At 42.2% G+C, this 22,042-nt stretch overlaps 1 protein-coding gene across 1 annotated transcript in view; it reads right to left on the reverse strand.

Moving 5' to 3' along the window:
• MKNK1 (MAPK interacting serine/threonine kinase 1) overlaps positions 1-22,042 on the reverse strand; it is a gene marked incomplete in the record, with an annotated part of 837,567 nt that overhangs the window by 51,195 nt on the left and 764,330 nt on the right. Inside the window, 1 exon segment of the mRNA XM_044085821.1 lies at positions 9,830-9,873. Within this exon segment, the coding sequence (XP_043941756.1) occupies positions 9,830-9,873 (44 nt within the window).

Genomic DNA, 22,042 nt, shown 5'->3' on the forward strand with positions numbered 1-22,042 from the left:
AAGTATAAAGCAGAAGCATTTCCCCAACTGTACAGATAACATAAAAGCCAGTACTGTTACAGAGAAATATAGAAAGTTCTCAATTACAAGAACTTAACACTGCAGAATTATCCAGTTTCTGATCACCAAGATACCATGCAATGTTCCAACACAGCTGTCCATAGCAAGAGAATGGCAAAGCTATGTTCACACTGCCACCGTTGTCCAGACACTAAACCACTGATAAGCATTAACGGCCAGGCCTTCTAATCTGTATCATGATTCTTAGTCCATTTGTTAATGCTAAGATGATACGCTGCACATTGCTGTGGCAATTGACCAAGTAAACAAATAGACAACAGAACATCCTCTGAATGGGAGATGAGAAAATGAGAAATGCCTGCTAGATCAACACAACTTTACTTCTGTGGGTGGCCAAGAGGCTGACTGGCCAGACTTGCATACTACATCACACTGCTTGGCACCAAAATTAGGACGTTTTGATTAACTTACTTGTGGCTGAGGTGCACAGCTATCTCCTACCTATAACCCACCAGCATTTATACACTAGTTAGTGTATAAGGAGGTCTTCATGTGCATTATGCAATACAGGATAGTATAAATGAAGTATCTCCCATTTACAGATGCACACTGCAATATTGTGGCCACATTACACATACCTGATCCTGTAAATGGTAGGCTTCCAAAGACTGGCAAGCCCTTTGTGGCAATCACAGATGGGAAAAGAGCCAGCACTCCTCCACTTAATATATGGGTCTGAGTTGGGTCTATGACACTGGACTGAAAACTGATTTCATCGAACTGTTTTTACACCGAAAATGTCGTTGATAGAAATCAGTTTTGTGAGATCACAGTACAGTGAAGATCAGAAAATAAGAAGTTATGTACCTACCATAACGTTCCATGTTAGTTGTCTTCTCTCGCCTTCTTTCTTGCTTGATGGGTTCGGAGCCGATCCTCGGCTCCGACTCGGCACTTGCTTTAGCTCGAGAACTCCTTTTACCAGCTCGAGGCAGCCCCATATCCCATGATGCAAGGCAGTAAGTACCCAGATCTCGTTTGTTGACAAAGGGCAATAACACCAAGCATAAAAATACTTCCCAAAGGAAGAAGAAACTTACAGATGGAAAAAGGACCAGGTCTGAATGGTCTTTAGCATTATAGTTTTTTATACAAGGTCTGTCCAGGCCAGGGGGAAGGAGGGAGGGTCGCAAGAAAGAAGGCGAGAGAAGACAACTAACATGGAACGTTATGGTAGGTACATAACTTCTTAATGTTAAGTTGTCAATCTCGCCTTCATTCTTGCTTGATGGGACCGTCCTAGCACCTCTATCCTGGGTGGCTCAATGGAACAAACTCTTGAGGACTGTAGAGCCAAAACTGGCTCTGTCCCTGGAGGCCAAGTCCAATTTGTAATGGGAAACAAAAGTGTGAGGAGTGGCCCAAGTGGCCGCTGCACAAATAGTGTCCAAAGGCAGTCTAGCTTGAAAAGCTGTAGAAGTAGCTAAACTCCTAGTTGAATGTGCTTTAGGTTTTGAGCACAGCTGTTTTCCCCTGATCGTATAAATTTCAGTGATGACCGAAGAAAGCCATCTGGACAAAGTCACTTTAGAAACAGGAAGGCCTTTTTTATTATCCGCATAGGAAACAAAAGTTGATCAGATTTTCTAAATTTTTGTTCTGTCCAAATAATATCTAAGCTGACGGTGGACGCCAAGATAATGTAGCTTTTGTTCAGCTCTATCTGAATAGTTAGGAAAAAATACAGGGAGATCAATAGATTGATTCAGATTGTTTTTCGAAGCGACCTTAGGTAAAAAGGATGGATTAGTTCTCAAAGATACTCTGTCTTTGTGAAAAATCAAATAGGGGGTCGAACCGAAGAGCATGAAGTTCAGACACCCTCCTGGCAGATGTAATAGCCACTAGGAATAAAGTTTTCCAAGAAAGATATTTCAGGGAACAAGAAACAGCTGGCTCGAAAGGGGGAAGAATCAAGGATGTCAGCACTAAATTTAGATCCCACTGAGGAGGAGGATTCCTGATTGGAGGCTTTAGTAGGAAAATTCCTTTCAAGAAGGCCCTGCAGAGCCTATGGGACATAATATTATGATCTGCTATCCCGACATGAAAATTAGAAATAGCAGCCAACTGAACTCTTACTGTGGAAGAAGAGGAGCCTGCATGAAAAATCTCTGCTAAGAAGTCCAGAACTGCCTGAACAGGGGCAGTAAAAGGATCAATATTTTGGGCCTTAGCCCAATAAGAGAAACGTCTCCATTTGCTTGTGTAAATCCTCCTGGTAGAGGATTTTAGTGAAGTTACTATGATATCTCTAACTGGGTTAGAGATCAAAGGAAGCCTGGCTAAGGAAGGAAGTGGAGCAACCATGCTGTGAGGTTGAGAGAAGGGATTGACCGGTGCAGCTGACCGGATTGGTGAATCAGTAGATCTGGCACTGGGTCCAGATGCCACGGCTGCACCAAAAGGTGATGATGGAGGAACGGAACCAAACTTGTCGAGGCCAGTAAGGGCAATGAGAATCAATTTGGCTCTCAAAGCGGTAGCTTTCTGGATCACCTGAGGGATCAGAGGAAATGGAGGAAGGCATAAAGAAGTCCCTGGGGCCAATCCTGGGTCAGAGCGTCTCTGGGGGATGGCCTGATAGAGGAAGAGGCTGAAGAAGTCTGGACATTTGCTGTTTTGGGGAGTAGCAAAAGATCGCAACATGGACGACCCCATTCCAGAAAAATCTCTTCCGCTATGGATTGCTTGAGAGACCACTCGTGAGGCATGAGAATAGCTCTGCTCAATCTGTCCGCTATAATGTTGGTTTTCCCAGGGATATGCGTTGCTACCAGAAACCGATGAGAGGAGATCGCCCATTGCCATAGTCTGAGCGCTTCTCGACACAAGGGTAGGACTTGGTTCCGCCCTGTTTGTTGATATACCAAACTACAGACATGTTGTCTGTGTGGACTGCAATTGTCCCTACGGGAAGAAAGTCGTTGAGGGCTTGCAACGTTAAAAGCACTGCTCTCATCTCCAGGACATTTATGTGCAGATGGTACTCGAGCGGTTGCCACGTCCATGAACCATCCTGCCCTGATAATGACCCCACCCGATCAGGGAGGCATCCGTGGTGACAGTGGCTATCGGGGACGGAGGTACAAAGCACCTGCCTTGGTGAACCTGAGACGATGTGATCCACCAAGCAAGATGTTCTTTGCATGTTTGTGTCACCAGAATCTGGTGACGCATTGGGAGTTGCTGGTATGACCACTGTGTGAACAGCATCCACTGAAGGAGGCGCATGTAGAATCGAGCCAGGGAAGAAGAGTAATGGCCGCAGCCATGAGACCTAATACCTTCAGAACCATTCTGGCCTGTACTTTCTTGCTGGCCAGAATGATCCTGACATGAGTCTGAATGTCTGAAACTCTTTGTTCTGTAAGGGTAGCTGACATCCGAACAGTGTTTAAGTTTGCGCCTATGAAGGTAATAGACTGGCAGGGCGATAAGGATGACTTTTCAAGTTGACTGAGATGCCCAAATGAGAACAAAGGTCTATTGTGTAATCCCTGGCTTGTATAAGCTGATGCCTGGTGGTGGCTGACAGGAGCCAGTCGTCGAGATACGGAAACACCTGGAATCCTTGACGTCTCAGGTGAGCCGTGACCACTGCCATGCATTTGGTGAACACTCTGGGGGCTGTAGTGAGACCAAAGGGCAGGGCTCTGAACTGGAAGTGACTGGACCCCAGCCGAAGCGGAGAAATCTCCTGGAGCGTCTGTGAATTTTGATGTGATAGTACGCATCCTGAAGATCTATTGAGCACATCCAGTTGTCCTTCTGTAAGAAGGGCAGAATTGACTGAAGAGTGACCATTCGAATCTTGTCTTCCTGACAGACTTGTTGAGTCTGCTGAGATCCAATATTGGTCTCCAGTCTCCCGTCTTTTTGGGGACCAAAAAGAACCTTGAGTAGATTCCGTGCTCTGAATGGTCTATTGTAACTGGCTGAATGGCTCTTTTTTTGCAGTAGTTTTGCGATTTCTAACTCTGCAATCTCCCTTAGACCGGGTGGTACATCTGGAAGGAACTTGAGGGAAGGGACTTTCCTCGAAAGGAATTATGTAACCCTTGGATATGATCGACTGTACCCATCTGTCTTGAGTGAGGGAATGCCAGGCTTCTGGGTACAGTGATAATCTTCCCGACTGCCTCCAAGGAGGGACAGCCGGGCAACACCTCAGGGATGCTGAAAGGGCTTATCAGAGAGAGGCTCCCTGTTTCCCTGGTTCTTCGGACACCCTCTGCCTCTAGAGCGGCGTCTGTTGTTGTTACCCCCTCTGCCTCTAGGGGTAAACTGACCACGTGAATCCGGCATGACTCCTTGGGATTTACGGAACCACATCTTCCCACCCTTCTGTCCTTTGGGATAAGGCCTAGAAGGGGTGGAAAACGGACTCCAACAGCAGAAAGAGTCTTGCCGTCCTGCTCACACCTGGTCAAGGTCTCCTTCACCTGAGGGCCAAACAAAGCTGACCCATCAAAGGGAGAATTTGTGAAGGACGCCTTAAAGGGATCCGAAAAATCACATAGCCGCATCCAGGCTTGGCGTCTAAGAGCCACACCTGTGCCTGCGGCTCTACTCGCTCCATCCGCAGCATAAGATATTAGCCGCATGGAGGAGTTAGCTATGGAATTGAGGGTTCCTAGCTGCGAAGCAATCTTTTCTTGAGCCCCTGCAGCTGTAGGATCCTGAACTACTTCTCCCAGCTCCTTCAGGATATCTCTCTGGAGTCTGGTGAAGTGACAAAGATAATTCAGCGACGCATAGCAAAGGTCGCTGAGGAAAACATCCGCTTGCATACCTATCCATGGTCCTAGAGTCCTTATTAGGAGGATGGACGGGCACGGAAGGATCTGCAAGTTCCTTTTGGTGGCCGCAGCCACCACCATGGCATCAGCGGGACACCCTTGGTAAGGAATTGTTTGTCACTAGGGGCAGTGATAAATTTAGAAGGCCTCCTAGGGACTGGCTCTACAGAGTCAGGAGCTGTCCACGCCTTTCGTGCAATAACCTGCATAAGGGGGTCGCATGGCGGAGACACCCAGGAGGTGGAGGGCCGAGATCCAAACGCCTCTAGGTATACTGACTCATCCTCAGAGGGATTGTTGGTGGGCCAGTTTCCCCTCTGTTTCAGAAGTTCTAGGATGTCTGAGAAGGAGACATCCTCAGAGGGGATCTAGGGATCCCTCTGACTCATCAAAGTCAGTATCCAGTGACAGACTCGGGAGTCTACATGCTTCCTCTTACAAGTACTCTTCCTAGGAGGATCACCCGAAACATCAGGAGAATCCTAGGAAGAGGGGGAAATTCCCAATGGGGAAACCTGAGGCGGAGGATCTCTGGGTCCTGTAGCAAGAGAAGTGGCAGAGATGTCAACAGGTACTATAGAGGGAGGAGCTATGGGAACAGACTGCTGACTGATACCAGTGGCCAGTACACTCTTCATTACCTCGAATGCTCCCCTCCCAGGCAGGTCCGAGAGAACCCGCTCCGAAGAGCTAGGAACTCCTGGGACCACCGAAAAGGAAGTCTCCGAGGCAGATGTCGGAGCCGAGCTCACCAAGGCCGAGGCTCCAAGGGGAAGAGCGGGCTCGGACAAGGGTCCGATGCCACTCACCCCTCGGAGGAGACCATGGAAGCCCGACCACGAATCCCTCTAAGGAAGAGGAGATAAGAGTAGAGGCTGAAGGAACAGAAGGGGGTATCCGTCCTCCAGCCGTAGCAGTAACCATGCCCGAAGACTCCAACTCCAAACTCTGGGGTAGAGTTGAAGGAGGAACTGTAACGGGGTGTGGACCAACAGTCGTCTGCTGAGACGGACTGTGTAGCATTTGGGCCAGTACCTGTGACTTGAGTAATCTACTGACCACTCTCTCTAGGTCATGATCTGACAACCTGGATGACCTTGAAGATCGGCTCCGATGGCTCCGTTCCGATAGAAGAGGCGAAGCCGGAGCCGAAAGTATCGGCTCCAAGGAAGGAGACCTCGACCTCTTCCTGGAATGAGCCATCGGAGCCGATACTACAGATCCTGTCGGCGCCGACTTCACGGAGCCGACAGAACGTCTCGATGTATCGGCTCCAGCCGGAGCCGATACAGCCACCAAAGTAACGGTGTCGGAGCCGATCGGAGCCGACACCGATGCCTGTGCCACATGGGTGTCGGAACCGATCGGAGCCGACATCGGCGGTCAAAACAGATTCGCACCGATAGCCATCGGCGCCGAAAGCTTTGTCGAACCAGAATCGGCTCCAGCCGAGCCGATCTCGACTCAATACGAGTCGGAGCCGAGGCCGCAGGCTTAGAAACAGAAGCCTGGGCCTTGGCAGGTTTAGTTGATTTTGGTGGAGCCGACTTAGCCGGAGAGCCCTCCGGCTTAAGAAGGCCCCTAAGAATCAACTTATTACGTCTCTCCTGCAGGACTCTCTGGCTGAAGGAGTGACAAATAGCACAGGAGTCCTGCAGGTGAAGAGGGCCCAGACAATACAGGCAAGAAGTGTGACCGTCTGTCAGAGACATCTTCTGACAGCACGAGTCACACTTCTTAAAACCCGAGACCCTCTCCTTAGACATAGTGTTGAACACACACACACACACAACACCAGTCTAAATTAACTTACACAAATACCAAAAAGGTATTCTATAAAATCCAACACACACACACCCTAACGGGGGGGGGGATGGGATAGGGAAAAAATTGACTAACAAAAAATTAAAGGAGACAGGAAAAATCTGTCAGAAAGGGTAGAATATAACTTAAACTATCAATAAAAGAGTTTTTTTTTTACTAAAAAAGGGGCTTGAATCACAAAAGTGAACAACTTACCAGGAGCTGGTAAAAAGAAGACCTCCCAAGCGAAGCGGCAAACGAGATCTGGGTACTTACTGCCTTGCATCATGGGATATGGGGCTGCCTCGAGCTGGTAAAAGGAGTTCTCGAGCTAAAGCAAGTGCCGAGTCGGAGCCGAGGATCGGCTCCGAACCCATCAAGCAAGAATGAAGGCGAGATTGACAACTTAACATTTTGCCCTTTCCTCATTGTAGTGTGATCTGGGAGTTGGTATATGTAGTTGGTGTGGGGGAGTGCAGCCCCCCACAAAACCGATTTCTATCAATGGCATTTTTGTTGTAAAAGCCGTTCGATGAAATCAGTTTAAGATCTAGTGTCATAGACCCTCTAAGTTCACTACCTCATAATTTTAATACTTTTGCTGTCCAAGTGATTACATAAAAAGAAAATATGGCATCAGGAAGTTGAAATATGGAATAATTATCTTCCTGAGATCCACAACTGCATGCACTGCTGTGAAAAAGTTAATCTATTAGAGTTTCATGAAGTATTTCGAACAAATATATATTGCTTTCACATTTTAAAATAGCCTCAACAATGAATCACAGGGACGCAACTTCTAATCTTAACCCACAGCATTAAGTAGTTAAGTACATTACAAAAAGGTAAAGATTAAAATATCTATCTGATAGAACTATATCCTGAAAGCCTGGGTTTGTTTCCTTTAACCTTGACTTTCTTTTACTGTATGGCTTTCAGCATGTAATTTATTATATCAATCATTCACAGCCACCTATCAAAAAGATACGACTAAGTTAACTTTAAAGAAAAACTACACACGTTTACACACACCTGTACATATGCATCGATAATACAAGTGTAGGCCAATGCACTAAGTATCTATATATGTTTTATGATTTATATATATATATATATATATATATATATATATATATATATATATATATATATATATATATATATATATTATGTATATCTATGGGTTCATATGAGTTCATCGACATGTTAAAAGATCGACATCCACATCGTCCAGCCGAAATAACCGACAACTGAAATAACCGAAATTTCACATTACCGACAGTGACATCTCTGACAAATATGCACTGACGAATAAAATGCTCCCAACAGCTTCAGAAAACTCCTTCCCGTACTCAACCATGTTTAACATGTATATGTAAAAGAAAACCCTGTAGCAGTAATATAGCTTCAATAAAATCCCCAGGTTGCCAGCAAATTGAAACGTAGTCTACAAGGTGAATAGTCGCGTTACTAACAGCGTTTGCCTTTCATAGTACGTTGCGATTACATATTTGTTCAATGCAGAGAGCATATCGCTATAACTAAATCGACTATTTATCCTGTGTAATTACTTTCCATTTCTTAAGTAACTGGACGTGTTTATTCACGATTTACTAATTTAACATACTGTTATTTTATGCTCATGCACTTTGCTTTCGGTACTACAAGTGACTTTGTACTATTTAAAGCCACAGAAAGCAAAGTGCATACGTACAAAATAAAACTATGTTAAATTACTAAATCGTGAATAAACACGTCCAGTTACTTAGGAAATGGAAAGTAATTACACAGGATAAATAGTCGCGTTAGTTATAGCGATATGCTCTCTGCATTGAACAAATATGTTATAACGCATATGAAAGGCAAACGCTGTTAGGAACGCGACTGTTCACCTTGTAGACTACGTTTCAATTTGTTGACAACATGGGGATTTTATTGAAGCTATATTACTGCTACAGGGTTTTCTTTTACATATACATGTTAAACATGGTTGAGTACGGGAAGGAGTTTTCTGAAGCTGTTGGGAGCATTTTATTCACAGCGATTTGTTGGAGATGTCACTGTCGGTAATGTGAAATTTCGGTTATTTAACAGTTCGGTTATTTCGAGTCAACGATGTGGATGTCGATCTTTTAACATGTCGATGAACTCATATGAACCCATATCTACACATTTTATATATATATATATATATATATATATATATATATATATATATACATACACACACACACACACACACACACACACACACATGTGGTTTCCATTTTTTACATCGAATTTACGTTTCAACAAAACGTAAATTCGCGACTTCACTTCCATGAAAGTGCATTTTGTTGAAAATACACTTTTGTGTAAAAATAAAAAAGAAATAAAAACACGCAGTTTGCATATAACCTTAGCTGTACATCAACATTTAGTGTTGATGTACAACTAAGCAAACTAGTGCTGAGATCATGGTACAGTGGGGATAAGGGAATATTCCCTTTTCCCTACTATAGTGCGATCTCGGAGCGAGAACATTAAAGTGGGGGGTGTGCAGGGGGGGAGGGGGCTTGCCCCCTGCAAAAAGATTTTTTTATGTGTATTTTTTTTAGTTAGCTGATCCAGCGACTATACTTCAGCGAAAGTGCAGTTTCATTGAAGTACACTTTCTCTGAAGTGGGCATCTACTTTTCTTTTTCAAAGGAGTGAAATTTCGATGAAAAAAAGTAGATCCATACATATATATATATATATATATATTATATACATACACACACACACACCCCCACACACAGAGAGAGAGATCTAGATATATACACACAAAACATATACATATAATATACATATCTATATTTTGTACGCCTTTTATCCAGTTACATATATGCCTCTGTCAGGTGTGTATACATATTACACATAAATGTACAGATAGGTATAGATATGAGAAAAATACATTAATGTATGACAGCTGCATATGCAATTACCTTACAGAAGCAAATTATCGCGATGATGTATTCAAAGGAAATGACATTTATAAACATTGTGCTTATTCGCACAAAGCATCCCTTAAGAAATCGACTGCGTCTTTGATAGCTACAAAATATGTATACATGTACACATTATATTTCAACCTGAAAGTTGAATACAAAACATTTTCTTACCTCTGAAGAACCTGTGGTGTAGGTATCCCCATTTCTGAAGCCTCCTGGAAGGAGAAAATAGTTTTTTGTCAAATAAACTTTCAAGGTGATCAAGTCATGATATTCCATGTTTAGAGAAGTTCAGGTGAATGGTAAATAATTTGATTTATTCTTATACAATAGCTTAAAGTTATTTGCAAGATTTATCTGAAGCCGCATCAATCTCTTTTGGGGTGGAGCAACTAATCTTAGGATGTTTGGGATTCCTGGCCAGTAACTGCTCATTGACCAATTTTCCAGCTACTGCTCTTTTCTTTCATCTATACCAACATGACACACTGGTAAGTGTGATGCTCTGTAACAGACAATTCCCTTCCTCTACAAATCAACTTTTTAAGGGTTGAAATACATCGGTAATGGTATGCCCAAGCTTTGTAAACAAAATAAGAAGTTATGTACTCACCATAACGTTCCATCTGAGTAGGTAACTTCATTTGTCAGCAACCTGTGGGTATCGGATTCGACCTCGGATCCGAGCCGGCAGCTTTCCAAGCTAAAAGATCCGAGCTCTCAGCTCCTCCCCCTTACCCATAATACCCTGCTACCTCCCTCCAGTTTCTCAGATCGAGTTTGCCAAATATGCACCCAACAAAAAACAACAATCTAAGACACTTGAAAGAGGAACACTAACCTGATGCATGACAAAGGAAAACCTTCCATCATGGATAAAACCATGAAACAGGCTAGGGGGGAAGGAGGGGGGTCGGTTGCTGACAAATGAAGTTACCTACTCTGATGAAACGTTATGGTGAGTACATAACTTCTTAATCTGAAGTAGTTAACTTCATCTGATCAGCAACCTGTGGGACAGAGTCCCCAGCTACCAAAACCTTGGTTGGCCCTCAAGGAAGGATATTCCGGAGCACTGCGGAGCCAAAAGCTGTCTTACCTCTGAACATCAGATCCAACTTATGAGAAATGATGGTATGAGAAGAGGACCAAGTAGCCACTGAGCAGATGTCATCTAGAAGAACTTCTGACCAGAATGCTGCAGAAGTAGCCATAGAACGTGTAGAGTGGCCATGAACCCCCAAGGGTTCAGGCCGGCCGGAAGCTAAATAAGTGTGTACGATGCAGTGTGATATCCATCCCGCTAAGGTAACTTTTGTAATAGGCTTTCCCAAAGATGGCTTAGCGAAAGACATGAAGAGTTGATCCGATTTCCGAGTAGCCTCTGTCCTGTGCAAGTAAAAACGCAATTGTCTGTGCACATCCAATAAGTGCAACCTGTATTCCCCTTTGTTCTGAAAGTTGGGGAAGAAAACAGGCAAGTTAATGGTTTGGTTGATACTGGATTCGGAGGCCACCTTAGGCAAGAATGAAGGGTTAGTCCTGAGAGACACTCTGTCCTTATGAAGACCAGATACGGGGGTTTCATACAAAGGAAACTCAAAGAAAAAATCCACGTCCAACCTGGAAAACTAACTTTAATTGAAGCGCTTTTCGGCACACAGTAGATAGCCTTCTTCAGAATACAAAAAGGAAGTAACTTCAACATATTTTATATACAAAAAGGCGCCATAATTAATTGATAATGCTTAATTAAGCAATTAAAACATTAAACTTTTTGAAGGCACAAATTTTTGTCACTAGAGAATGATGCACTGTGAAAGCTATTTAAAATAGATAAAAGTACTACAGGTAAACTCTAAAGCTGTAACATAATCAACTTTGTAATTAACTAAACAAATCAATTGTAAACTCTAATCTATTATTATGAATAGTACTAAAAATATAACTAGAAACAAATTAAAAATAATACAAAGAAGAAAAAAGTTACCAGTTTATAAAAAATACATATCAAAAATGTGTAATAATAATAAAGTGCTTATATAATAAAATAGTTTCATACAAGAAATTGAGACAGCTTATGTCAATTTGAAAAGCACATTAAACATTAAATGGCTTCTTATTTATAAACTTCTATTTATTATATTACCATTATTGTTATTGGTATAGAAAACAGATTTACTGTTTTCAGTTTATTGTTTATCTCGCCAGACTTCTCAATTTTAACAGGACTCCTATTGATAAAGCTTCATTCAGGCCTGGAAAATTACTAGCATTTAATTTTATTTGCCACTTCAATTCTAACTCCAAGAGTTTCAGGGAGTAGGGACCACCTCTAGGGTTGTTATCTAATCTGTCAATAATCAGGAATTTAAACAAGTGATCAGGGAAACATGTAACATGCTTGGCCAATGCGTTGTCCGCTTTCTTGTGGGTGATGGCATAGATGTGTTCATAAATTCTATCCCTGAGTCTACGCTCAGTTTTATCCACATAGAAAGCAGAACAATAGAAGCATTTGGCCAAATAGATGACACCTTTTGAGTTACAGTTATATTTGTCTCGTAATTTACAAGTTACATTTTCCAACGTAAAAGAATTACTAACAAGTACATGTTTGCACATATTGCAAGATTCACATTTAGACATCCCAGTCGATTTCTTCAACAAGTCGGGTTTGAATCTTAGAGTCTTTTAAATTTAAGCCACGCCTAAAGGTCACCCTAGGTCTGTGTCCTATTTTATTCATTAAAGATAAATTGTTTTTAAACAAATTCCAATTTTTGTTTAATATATTGATACATGCTGGACTTAATTTGACATGAGTAGTGGCAAACGAAGTAACTCTATTTGTATCCCTATTATGGATGTTAGATGCTTCCTTAAAAATGGAATTAGTATTACAAATAGAATCAAAATTATTGCCAGATTGAACTCCATTTGTATCTTCACTACTCAAGTTGTTACTGAGGACATTAGGGCTTATAGTTTGTATAGCCAATAAAGGACTGAAATGGTTATTGTCTCTCTAACTTAACCTCGGCTATCATTTCATCAATGAGCTCAACCGGGTACTCTCTTTTTAAAAAAGCTGTTTTTAAGAATAAACATTCTTCATTAAACTCATCATTGAGAGTAACAATCCGGGCCGCTCTGACTAATTGCCCTTTAACAACAGCCTTCTTTTGATGAGAAGGATGACAGCTTGAGTAGTGGAGAAATGTATTAGAATATGTAATTTTACGATGAACCCTCGAAATATAACTGTCTAGTTCGAAATTCTTGGACAACATTATGTCCAAGTATGGAATAGTACAGCTATCAAAAGTGTAAGTAAACTTCAAAAATTCAGTAGACTTGTTGAAGAAGTCGACTAGGGAAACAGCTGTTTGTTCATTACCCTTGATCAACATAAAAATGTCGTCAAGGTATCTAGTGTAGAACACAACTGATTCCTGGTACAAGTCTGACTTAAAAACTAAGTCCGATTCCCAAAAGGCCATCACTAAGTTTGCTACACTAGCTCCACACGGTGAGCCCATAGCAATACCTATTTTCTGAATATAGAACAGCGAGTCAAAAATGAAAAAATTGTAGGATAGAACCAGGTCTAATAGTTCAGACACTACAAAAATGTCTTTTTTCGGAAGCTTGTATTTATACATCATGAGTGTAACCCATTCTATAGCAATATTGTGTGGGATGCAAGTGTATAGGTCCTTTACGTCAACTGTTAAAAAGTTGAAGCCACTATCAAACTTAAGTTGGTTAATTTGGCTTAAAAAAGACCAGGAATCTTTGCAGACTTGCTTTTCTTGGATAACTATTTTTTGTAGTGTGGCATCTATCACTTTAGCACAAACATATAATGGTGATCCTCTACCATCCACCAAAGGTCTCATAGGGGGCTCATATAAATCTTTGTGGATCTTTGGGATCCCGAAAAAACTTGGATAAATAGGAAATGAAGTGGATAAATAATTCAATAATTCACTATCAATGTGTCTATCAATAAACAGATCGTTTATACATGTTTTCACCAAACTGTAAGCTGAATTTACCTCAGACCTAGGACTTATTGCATAAAAGTCACTGTTAAGCAAAAGGCTCATCCTACGGTTATAGTCATCAATATTGAAAACCACGATACCTCCCCCCCTTATCAGGCTTACATAATCTGATTTTTTGTGAGTGGACAAAATTAATTAAGTCCAATTCTTCAAGATTAATAGGAGTTCTCCTTCTCTTATTAGCCAGAGATCTAAAATCTAATTCACAAACGTTTTCAAACGTTTGTATAATGGGGTGGAGTGGTGGATTATAAGTGCTAGGTATGTTAAACTCATGTAAAGGGCCTGTATTGTTAGTGTTTCCAAATAAATAATTTAATTTTCTGGTGTATTTCTTAAGATCCATGACAACCGACGTGATGTTAAAATTAGTATAGGGGACATATGTTTGCCCTTTTGATAGTAAATCTACAAGGTCTTGAGACAACGGGCAAGAAGAAAAATTATATACTTTAAAATCTTTATTTTTGTTAAGCAATATAGTAGGTTTTAATGGATCTGAAGAAATCTCTAAGTCGTCTAACAAACCAAAAGAGTCCTCGAAAGAGGCACTATTCATATTTGATTCATGTTTGTCAATGGAGGGGGACACTGGCTGACTAAAAAATTCAGTAATTCCAGTTGCCTCCTCTATTGAAAATTTTTAGACCTTGTGTTAAAATAATGTGTTGTTCTTTGCTGTTTTGGTCTTGCTCCATTGAATCCTGGATTAGGGATACCATTAGGGGCAGCAGCAAAATTACAATTATGCCTTTGATTGGAATTAAATCTATTCTTAGAATTATTCTGAAGTCTTTCACTTCTCCTAAGGGTAGGAAATTCTGTTTCGTCATTCAGGAGATTGTTATCAAACTCATCATTGTCAACAGTTTGGTCATTACAAAATGCACTTTTACAATTCATACATTCATTTGAAACACCAGCATTACAAGCAATATTTACAATAGGTGGTCGTTGCCAAGCCTGGGCAGGGGAAGGTACAGGATAAGCAATACCTTCCTTGTATGCCTTGATGTCTCTCTCCAGTTTCTTGGACTTATTAGCTTGCAGCTTAAGTAAATGTTTGTCTATACTTGATATGGATCTGGAATAATCAAATTTATATCTGAAAAATTCTGAGTGGCTAGTAACTAGCTTATCCAGATCGAGTACAGTATCAGTTAATTCAGTCACAAAGATGGAATAATGCTTAATCATAAGATTAAGTAATTCTACACCTTGTTGTTCAAACAGTTGTATAAGCTCTTTGTGAAAAGGAGACTGATTCACCAGTCCAGTAGGGTATTGCATTCTGCGTAGACCTTTTGGTATTATGTTGACATTTAGGCATTCCTTAAAGTAAGCAATTTCTAATTGTGTCTTTTTAAGTTTCAACAAGGAATTGTCAAGAGACTTTAGATTACTTACAATGTCAGAAGTATCTGCAATATCTTGAGTGTGGTCTCCATTTGCAGTGCCAAAACGAGTTTGCTCTGTTAAATTACTTCCGAAGACAAAACAGTCCTTGATAATAGAAGCAAGTTTAGGCGAGTTTCTGTTTGACAGGAAAATTATGTTCACCATAAGAGTTACTAGTTAAATTGTTAGTTTGAACTGCGCAAGACTGGGAAACAGCATATAAACGCTTTTGCGAAGCTGTATCCTTTTGTTTACTCACTTGCGCTGTGTTTACTGGTGACCCTTGCCCTGGAGGCGGCGTGCTAACGTTGTCAACAGTAGTTGTAGTGTTACTGTTAGAGCTGGAGCCAGACTGTTTGTTAGAAAGGTCATAAACGCAATTTGTGCTTTTCGCATTTGTAAAAGAAGATTTAACAGACATAAATTCTTTAAATAAGCATTGATTGGAGTCTACCTGATCCAGTCGCTTACACAGTGCATCAATTTTGCCCAATAGAAGTCCAAAATTCGTAATTTCAGAGTCCAATGTAGTAGCTACAGTTGAAGGTTTAACCGGAACATTAGTTTCATTTAATTGAGAACCTGACATGTTCGAAAAATCAGGTGAGGACGGGTGGGACGCCATAAAACTGAGAAAACACAGAATCCACAAAAACAACCAAAAACTCAAAGAAAAAATCCACGTCCAACCTGGAAAACGAACTTTAATTGAAGCGCTTTTCGGCACACAGTAGATAGCCTTCTTCAGAATACAAAAAGGAAGTAACTTCAACATATTTTATATACAAAAAGGCGTCATAATTAATCGATAATGCTTAATTAAGCAATTAAAACATTAAACTTTTTAAAGGCACAAATTTTTGTCACTAGAGAATGATGCACTGTGAAAGCTATTTAAAATAGATAAAAGTACTACAGGTAAACTCTAAAGCTGTAACATAATCAACTTTGCAATTAACTAAACAAATCAATTGAAAACTCTAATCTATTATTATGAATAGTACTAAAAATATAACTGGAAACAAATTAAAAATAATACAAAGAAGAAAAAAGTTACCAGTTAATAAAAAATACATATCAAAAAATGTGTAATAATAATAAAGTGCTTATATAATAAAATTGTTTCATACAAGAAATTGAGACAGCTTATGTCAATTTGAAAAGCACGTTAAACGTTAAATGGCTTCTTATTTATAAACTTCTATTTATTATATTACCATTATTGTTATTGGTATAGAAATATATTTGCTACTCCACCAAGAGATTTCTCTTCTGATTTTGGACCAAAGAGACTTCAGACATCATTTTATCTTTGTCTTATGGAGTCTTGCCAGGGGTATCATAAGAATCGTGAATGCCATGAGACCCAAAGATCAATGTCTGAGTGGAAAACTTTAAAAATAAATATATACATATACATGTATTTTTTTCATGTAGAAGAAAAAGTCTGAGCTAAGGTGTCTAGCGGACATCCCCAGAACACAATCCTATGCGAACTAGTAAAAAAATGGACTTCTGAATGTTGTCCTGGAATCCCAGCTTGTACAAGAGATCTCTCATAAAAGTGAGAGACTCCTGACACCTTGAAAAAGACTGGAAAGATAAGAAAGTCATCTAAATGTGGACACCCTATAGCCTGCAATGAGCTATAACTGGAGCTAAACACTGTGAACACTCTTGGTGCAGTGGATATTCCAAAGGATAAGGCAGATAACTGATAATGTAATCCAGATACAGAAATGCCTGAAGTCTGGATGAATAGGGATGTAATGATAAACATCTAAATCTAGTGTTACCAGGAAACTTAAATGAGGAAGACATTAACAGGTTGTAAAGTGGCAGCAGTTTGAATAATTGCACAATCACAAACTGGTCTGACAAAGAAAGATCCAGAACTGGTCTCTAAGCATTCTTTTTTTTTTTTTTTGGCACTAAAAACGTCCTTGAATAAAAACCTTTCCCAACTCGGGAAGGAAAAAACGTCTTTCTCACTCTCTGAGACAGCATGTGTTGAAGGATGGGGGAAATAGAGGAGTCTGGTCTGGTGGCTGAGGAATTAGCCCTGGTAAGGAAGATTTCCTCCAAATATCATCTGCAACCTTCATGACTGATCTTCAGAATCTATCTGTCAAACTATGCGCTGCCAAAGAGAAAAATGGAGATTCAGACTTTCTGGAAGGGGAAAGAAGTCATATTGACTTTTTGGACTGTTCTTGGCTAGAGGGGGGTTCCTGAATTCAACCCCCTGCCATTTCTTCTTAAATATCTGTTTACCTGCATTTTGGTGAGACTGCTTTTTTTTGGATTAAGGGTTAGAGAATCCCTTAGAAAATTTGGAAAAAAGGAGGGCTAAAGAATTTGAGAGATTCTTTGTATTTTACCAGCTCGAGGCAGCCCCATATTCCATGATGCAAGGCGGTATATACCCAGATCTCGTTAGGTACGTATAGGGAAAAACACCTAGCACAAAAAACTTTCCACTAAGGAAAGAAGAGCAATTAGCCTAAACAAAAAGGGCTATAATGGGAACCCAGATAACTAACTGGCGCCCAAAGAAGCAATCTTCCTGACAAGGGAGATCAAAGTCTGTCCAGGCAAGGGGGCAGGAGGGAGGGTCGCAAGAAAGAAGGCGAGAGAAGACAACTAACATGGAACGTTATGGTAGGTACATAACTTCTAAATGTTAAGTTGTCAATCTTGCCTTCATTCTTGCTGGATGGGACCACGTCCCTAGCACCTCTATCCTGGGTGGCTCAATGGAACAGACTCTTGAGAACCGTAGAACCAAAACTGGCTCTATCCCTGGAGGCCAAATCCAATTTGTAATGAGAAACAAAGGTATGAGGAGTGGCCCAAGTGGCTGCTGCACAAATAGTATCTAAGGAAGTCTAGCCTGAAAAGCTGTGGAAGTGGCTAAGCTTCTGGTGGAATGTGCCTTTGGTTTTGAGCACAGCTGTTTGCCCCTAAGTTGATAGATTTCGGAAATGGTGGAAGAAAGCAATCTAGACAAGGTCACTTTGGAAACAGGAAGGCCTTTCTTATTCTCAGCATAAGAAAGAAAGAGTTGATCAGACTTTCTGAATTGTTTTGTTCTGTCCAAATAATATCTGAGTTGGCAGTGAACATCAAGATAATGTAATTTTTGTTCCGATCTGTTGGAGTAATTGGGGAAAAATACAGGGAGATCAATAGATTGGTTTAAATTTGTTTTTGAAGCAACCTTGGGCAAAAAGGAAGGATTAGTTCTCAAGGATACTCTGTCCTTGTGGAAGACCAAATATGGGGGATGAACAGAGAGGGCATGCAGTTCTGACACTCTCCTAGCCGAGGTAATAGCGACAAGGAAGAGCATCTTCCAAGAAAGAAACTTTAGAGAACATGAAACAGCTGGCTCGAAGGGAGGAAGAATTAAGGATGTCAGCACTAGATTTAGGTCCCATTGAGGAGGAGGACTCCTGACAGGAGGATTAAGGAGAAAAACTCCTCTTGGAAAAGCTTTACAAAGCCTGTGGGACATAATGTTGTGGTCTGCAAAACCGACATGAAAGTTCGAGATCGCAGCTAACTGAACTTTGACAGTGGAAGCTGAAGAACCCGAGTGAAGGATTATCGCTAAAAAATCCAAAACTGTATGAACAAGGGCAGTAAAGGGATCTATATTCCTTGATTTCGCCCAAAGGGAGAAATGTTTCCACTTGCTAGTGTAAATCCTTCTAGTAGAGGATTTAAGGGAAGCCACTATGATATCCCTAACAGGGTTAGAGATCATAGGAAGCCTGGCTAAGGAAGGAAGTGGAGCAACCAAGCTGTGAGGTTGAGAGAAGGAATGGACCGATGCAGCTGACCCGATTGGTGGATCAGAAGATCTGGCACTGGGTCCAGATGCCACGGCTGCGCCAAGAGGTGACGATGGAGGAACAGAAACCAAATTTGTCGAGGCCAATACGGGGCAATGAGAATCATTTTGGCTCTCAAAACGGCAGCTTTCTGGAGTACCTGTGGTATCAAAGGAAAGGGAGGAAAGGCATAAAGAAGTCCCTGGGGCCAATCTTGGGTAAGAGCGTCTCTGGGGGGATGGCCTGGAAGTGGGAAGAGAGAGAAGAAGTCCGGGCATTTGCTGTTTTGGGGAGTAGCAAAAAGATCGCAACATGGGCGGCCCCATTCTTGAAAAATCTCCTCCACTATAGATTGTTTGAGAGACCACTCGTGAGGCATGAAAATAGCTCTGCTCAATCTGTCCGCTAAAATTTTGTTTTTCCCAGGGATATGCGTTGCTACCAGAAACCGATGAGAGGAGATCGCCCATTGCCAAAGTCTGAGAGCTTCTCGACACAAGGGGTAGGACTTGGTTCCGCCCTGCTTGTTGATATACCACACAACAGACATATTGTCCGTGTGAACTGCAACTGTTCCCAAGGGAAGAAAGTCGTTGAGGGCTTGCAACGTTAAAAGCACTGCTCTCATCTCTAGGACATTTATGTGCAGGTGGTATTCGAACGGTTGCCATGTCCCATGAACCATCCTGCCCTGATAATGACCCCCCCCACCCGATCAGGGAGGCGTCCGTAGTGACTGTGGCTACGGGGCGGAAACAAAGGGTCTGCCCTGATGAACCTGGGAGAAGAAATCCACCAGGATAGATTGTTTTGCAAGTTTGCGTCACCAGAATTTGATGACGCATGGGGAGTTGTTGGTAGGACCATTGGGTGAACAACATCCATTGAAGGAAACGCATGTAAAAGCGGGCCAAAGGGAGAAGAGTAATGGCAGCTGCCATGAGGCCCAATACCTTTAGGACCAGTCTTGGCTTGCATCTTTTTGCTGGCAAGGATGATCCGCACATGGTTTTGGATATCTAGGATTCTGTTGCTTGTGAGGTTTGCTGACATCCAGACAGTGTCTAAATTTGCACCTATAAAAGTAATAGATTGGCAGGGCAATAAGGAGGATTTTTCGTAGTTGATAGAAATTCCTAAATGAGTGCAGAGATTTAGGGTGTAATCTCTGGCTTGGAGAAGTTGATGCCTGGTGGTGGCTGAGAGGAGCCAGTCGTCGAGATACGGAAACACCTGGAATCCTTGACGTCTCAAGTGAGCCGTGACCACTGCCATACATTTGGTGAACACTCTGGGGGCTGTAGTGAGACCAAAGGGCAGGGCCCTGAATTGGTAATGACTGGACCCCAGCCGAGCGGAGAAACCTTCTGGGCGTCTGTGGATTTTTATGTGATAGTGCATCCTGAAGGTCTATTGAGCACATCCAGTTGTCTTTGCCCAGAAAGGGCAAAATCGATTGAAGTGTGACCATCCGAAATCTTGTCTTTTTCACAGACTTGTTGAGTCTGCTGAGGTCCAATATTGGTCTCCAATCTCCCGTCTTTTTGGGAACCAAAAAGAACCTTGAGTAGATTCCGGGCTCTGAATGGTCTGTTGGAACTGGCTGAATGGCCCTTTTTTGTAGAAGCTTTGATACTTCTAATTTTGCGATTTCCCTTAGACTGGGTGGAACATCTGGAAGGGAATTTTTGTGAGTAAAGGGACTTTCCTCGAAAGGAGTCTTGTAACCCTCAGATATGATCGACTGTACCCATTTGTCTTGTGAAAGGGAAAGCCAGGCTTCTGGGTACAGCGATAATCTTCCCCCGACTGCCTCCAAGGATGGACAGTCGGGCAACACCTCAGGGATGCTGGAAGGGCTTGTCAGAGAGGCTCTCTGCTTCCCTGGTTTTGTGGACCCCCTCTGCCCCTAGGGCGTCTGTTATTATTACCCCCTCTGCCTCTAGGGGTAAACTGACCACGTGTATCCGGCGTGACTCCCTGAGATTTACGGAACCACATCTTTCCGCCCTTCTGTCCTTTAGGGTAAGGCCTAGAAGGGGTGGAAAAACGGACCCCTACGGCAGAGAGAGTCTTGCCGTCTTGCTCACACCTGGTCAACGTATCCTTCACCTGAGGACCAAACAATGTTGCTCCATCGAAGGGAGAGTTTGTGAAGGACGCCTTAAAGGGATCTGCAAAATTACAGAGCCGCATCCAGGACTGATGCCTAAGAGCCACTCCTGTCCCTGCAGCTCTACTCGCTCCATCTACTGCATACGAAATCAGCCGCATGGAGGAGTTGGCTATGGAGTTAAGGATTCCTAGCTGAGAAGCAATCTTGTCCTGAGCCCCTGGAGCTGTAGGATCCTGTACTACTTCACCTAATTCTTTAGGATGTCCCTTTGAAGTCTGGTGAAGTGACATAAGTAATTCAGCGAACGCATAGCAAAGGTCACTGAAGAAAACATCCGCTTACCATACCTGTCCATGGTCCTAAAATCTTTGTTAGGAGGATGGACTGGTACGGAAGGATCTGCAAGTTCCTTCTTAGTGGCGGCCGCCACCACCATGGCATCAACAGGGACACCTTTTGTAAGGAATTGCTTTTCGGAAGGGGCTTTAATAAATTTAGAAGGCCTCTTGGGAACTGATTCTATGGAATCAGGAGCTGCCCACGCCTTCCGAGCTATTACCTCCATGAGGGGGTCAAAAGGCTGAGACACCCAGGAGGTGGAGGGTCGAGATCCGAACGCCTCTAGGTATACAGACTCATCCTCTGAGGGGTTTATGGAGGGCCAGTTTCCCCTCTGTTTTAGGAGTTCTAGGATGTCTGAAAAAGAGACATCCTCAGAGGGGGATCTTGGGGACCCCTCCGACTCATCTAAGTCGGTATCTGAAGTTGTAGACTCAGGGGAGTCTAGGTGCTTCCTCTTACAGGTCCTCTTATGCGGAGGATCTCCTGAAGGATCAGAAGAATCCTCGGAAGAGGGGGTTCTTCCCAGTGGGGAAACCTGAGGCGGTGGATCTCTCGGTCCGGGAGCAAGAGAGTGGGAAGAGACATCTACAGGCACCATAGAGGGAGGAGCTAAGGGGATAGA

This window comes from Protopterus annectens, chromosome 10.part0 (assembly GCF_019279795.1).
Source record: "Protopterus annectens isolate FY-2018-M chromosome 10.part0, PAN1.0, whole genome shotgun sequence".
Taxonomy (NCBI): Eukaryota; Metazoa; Chordata; order Ceratodontiformes; family Protopteridae; genus Protopterus; species Protopterus annectens.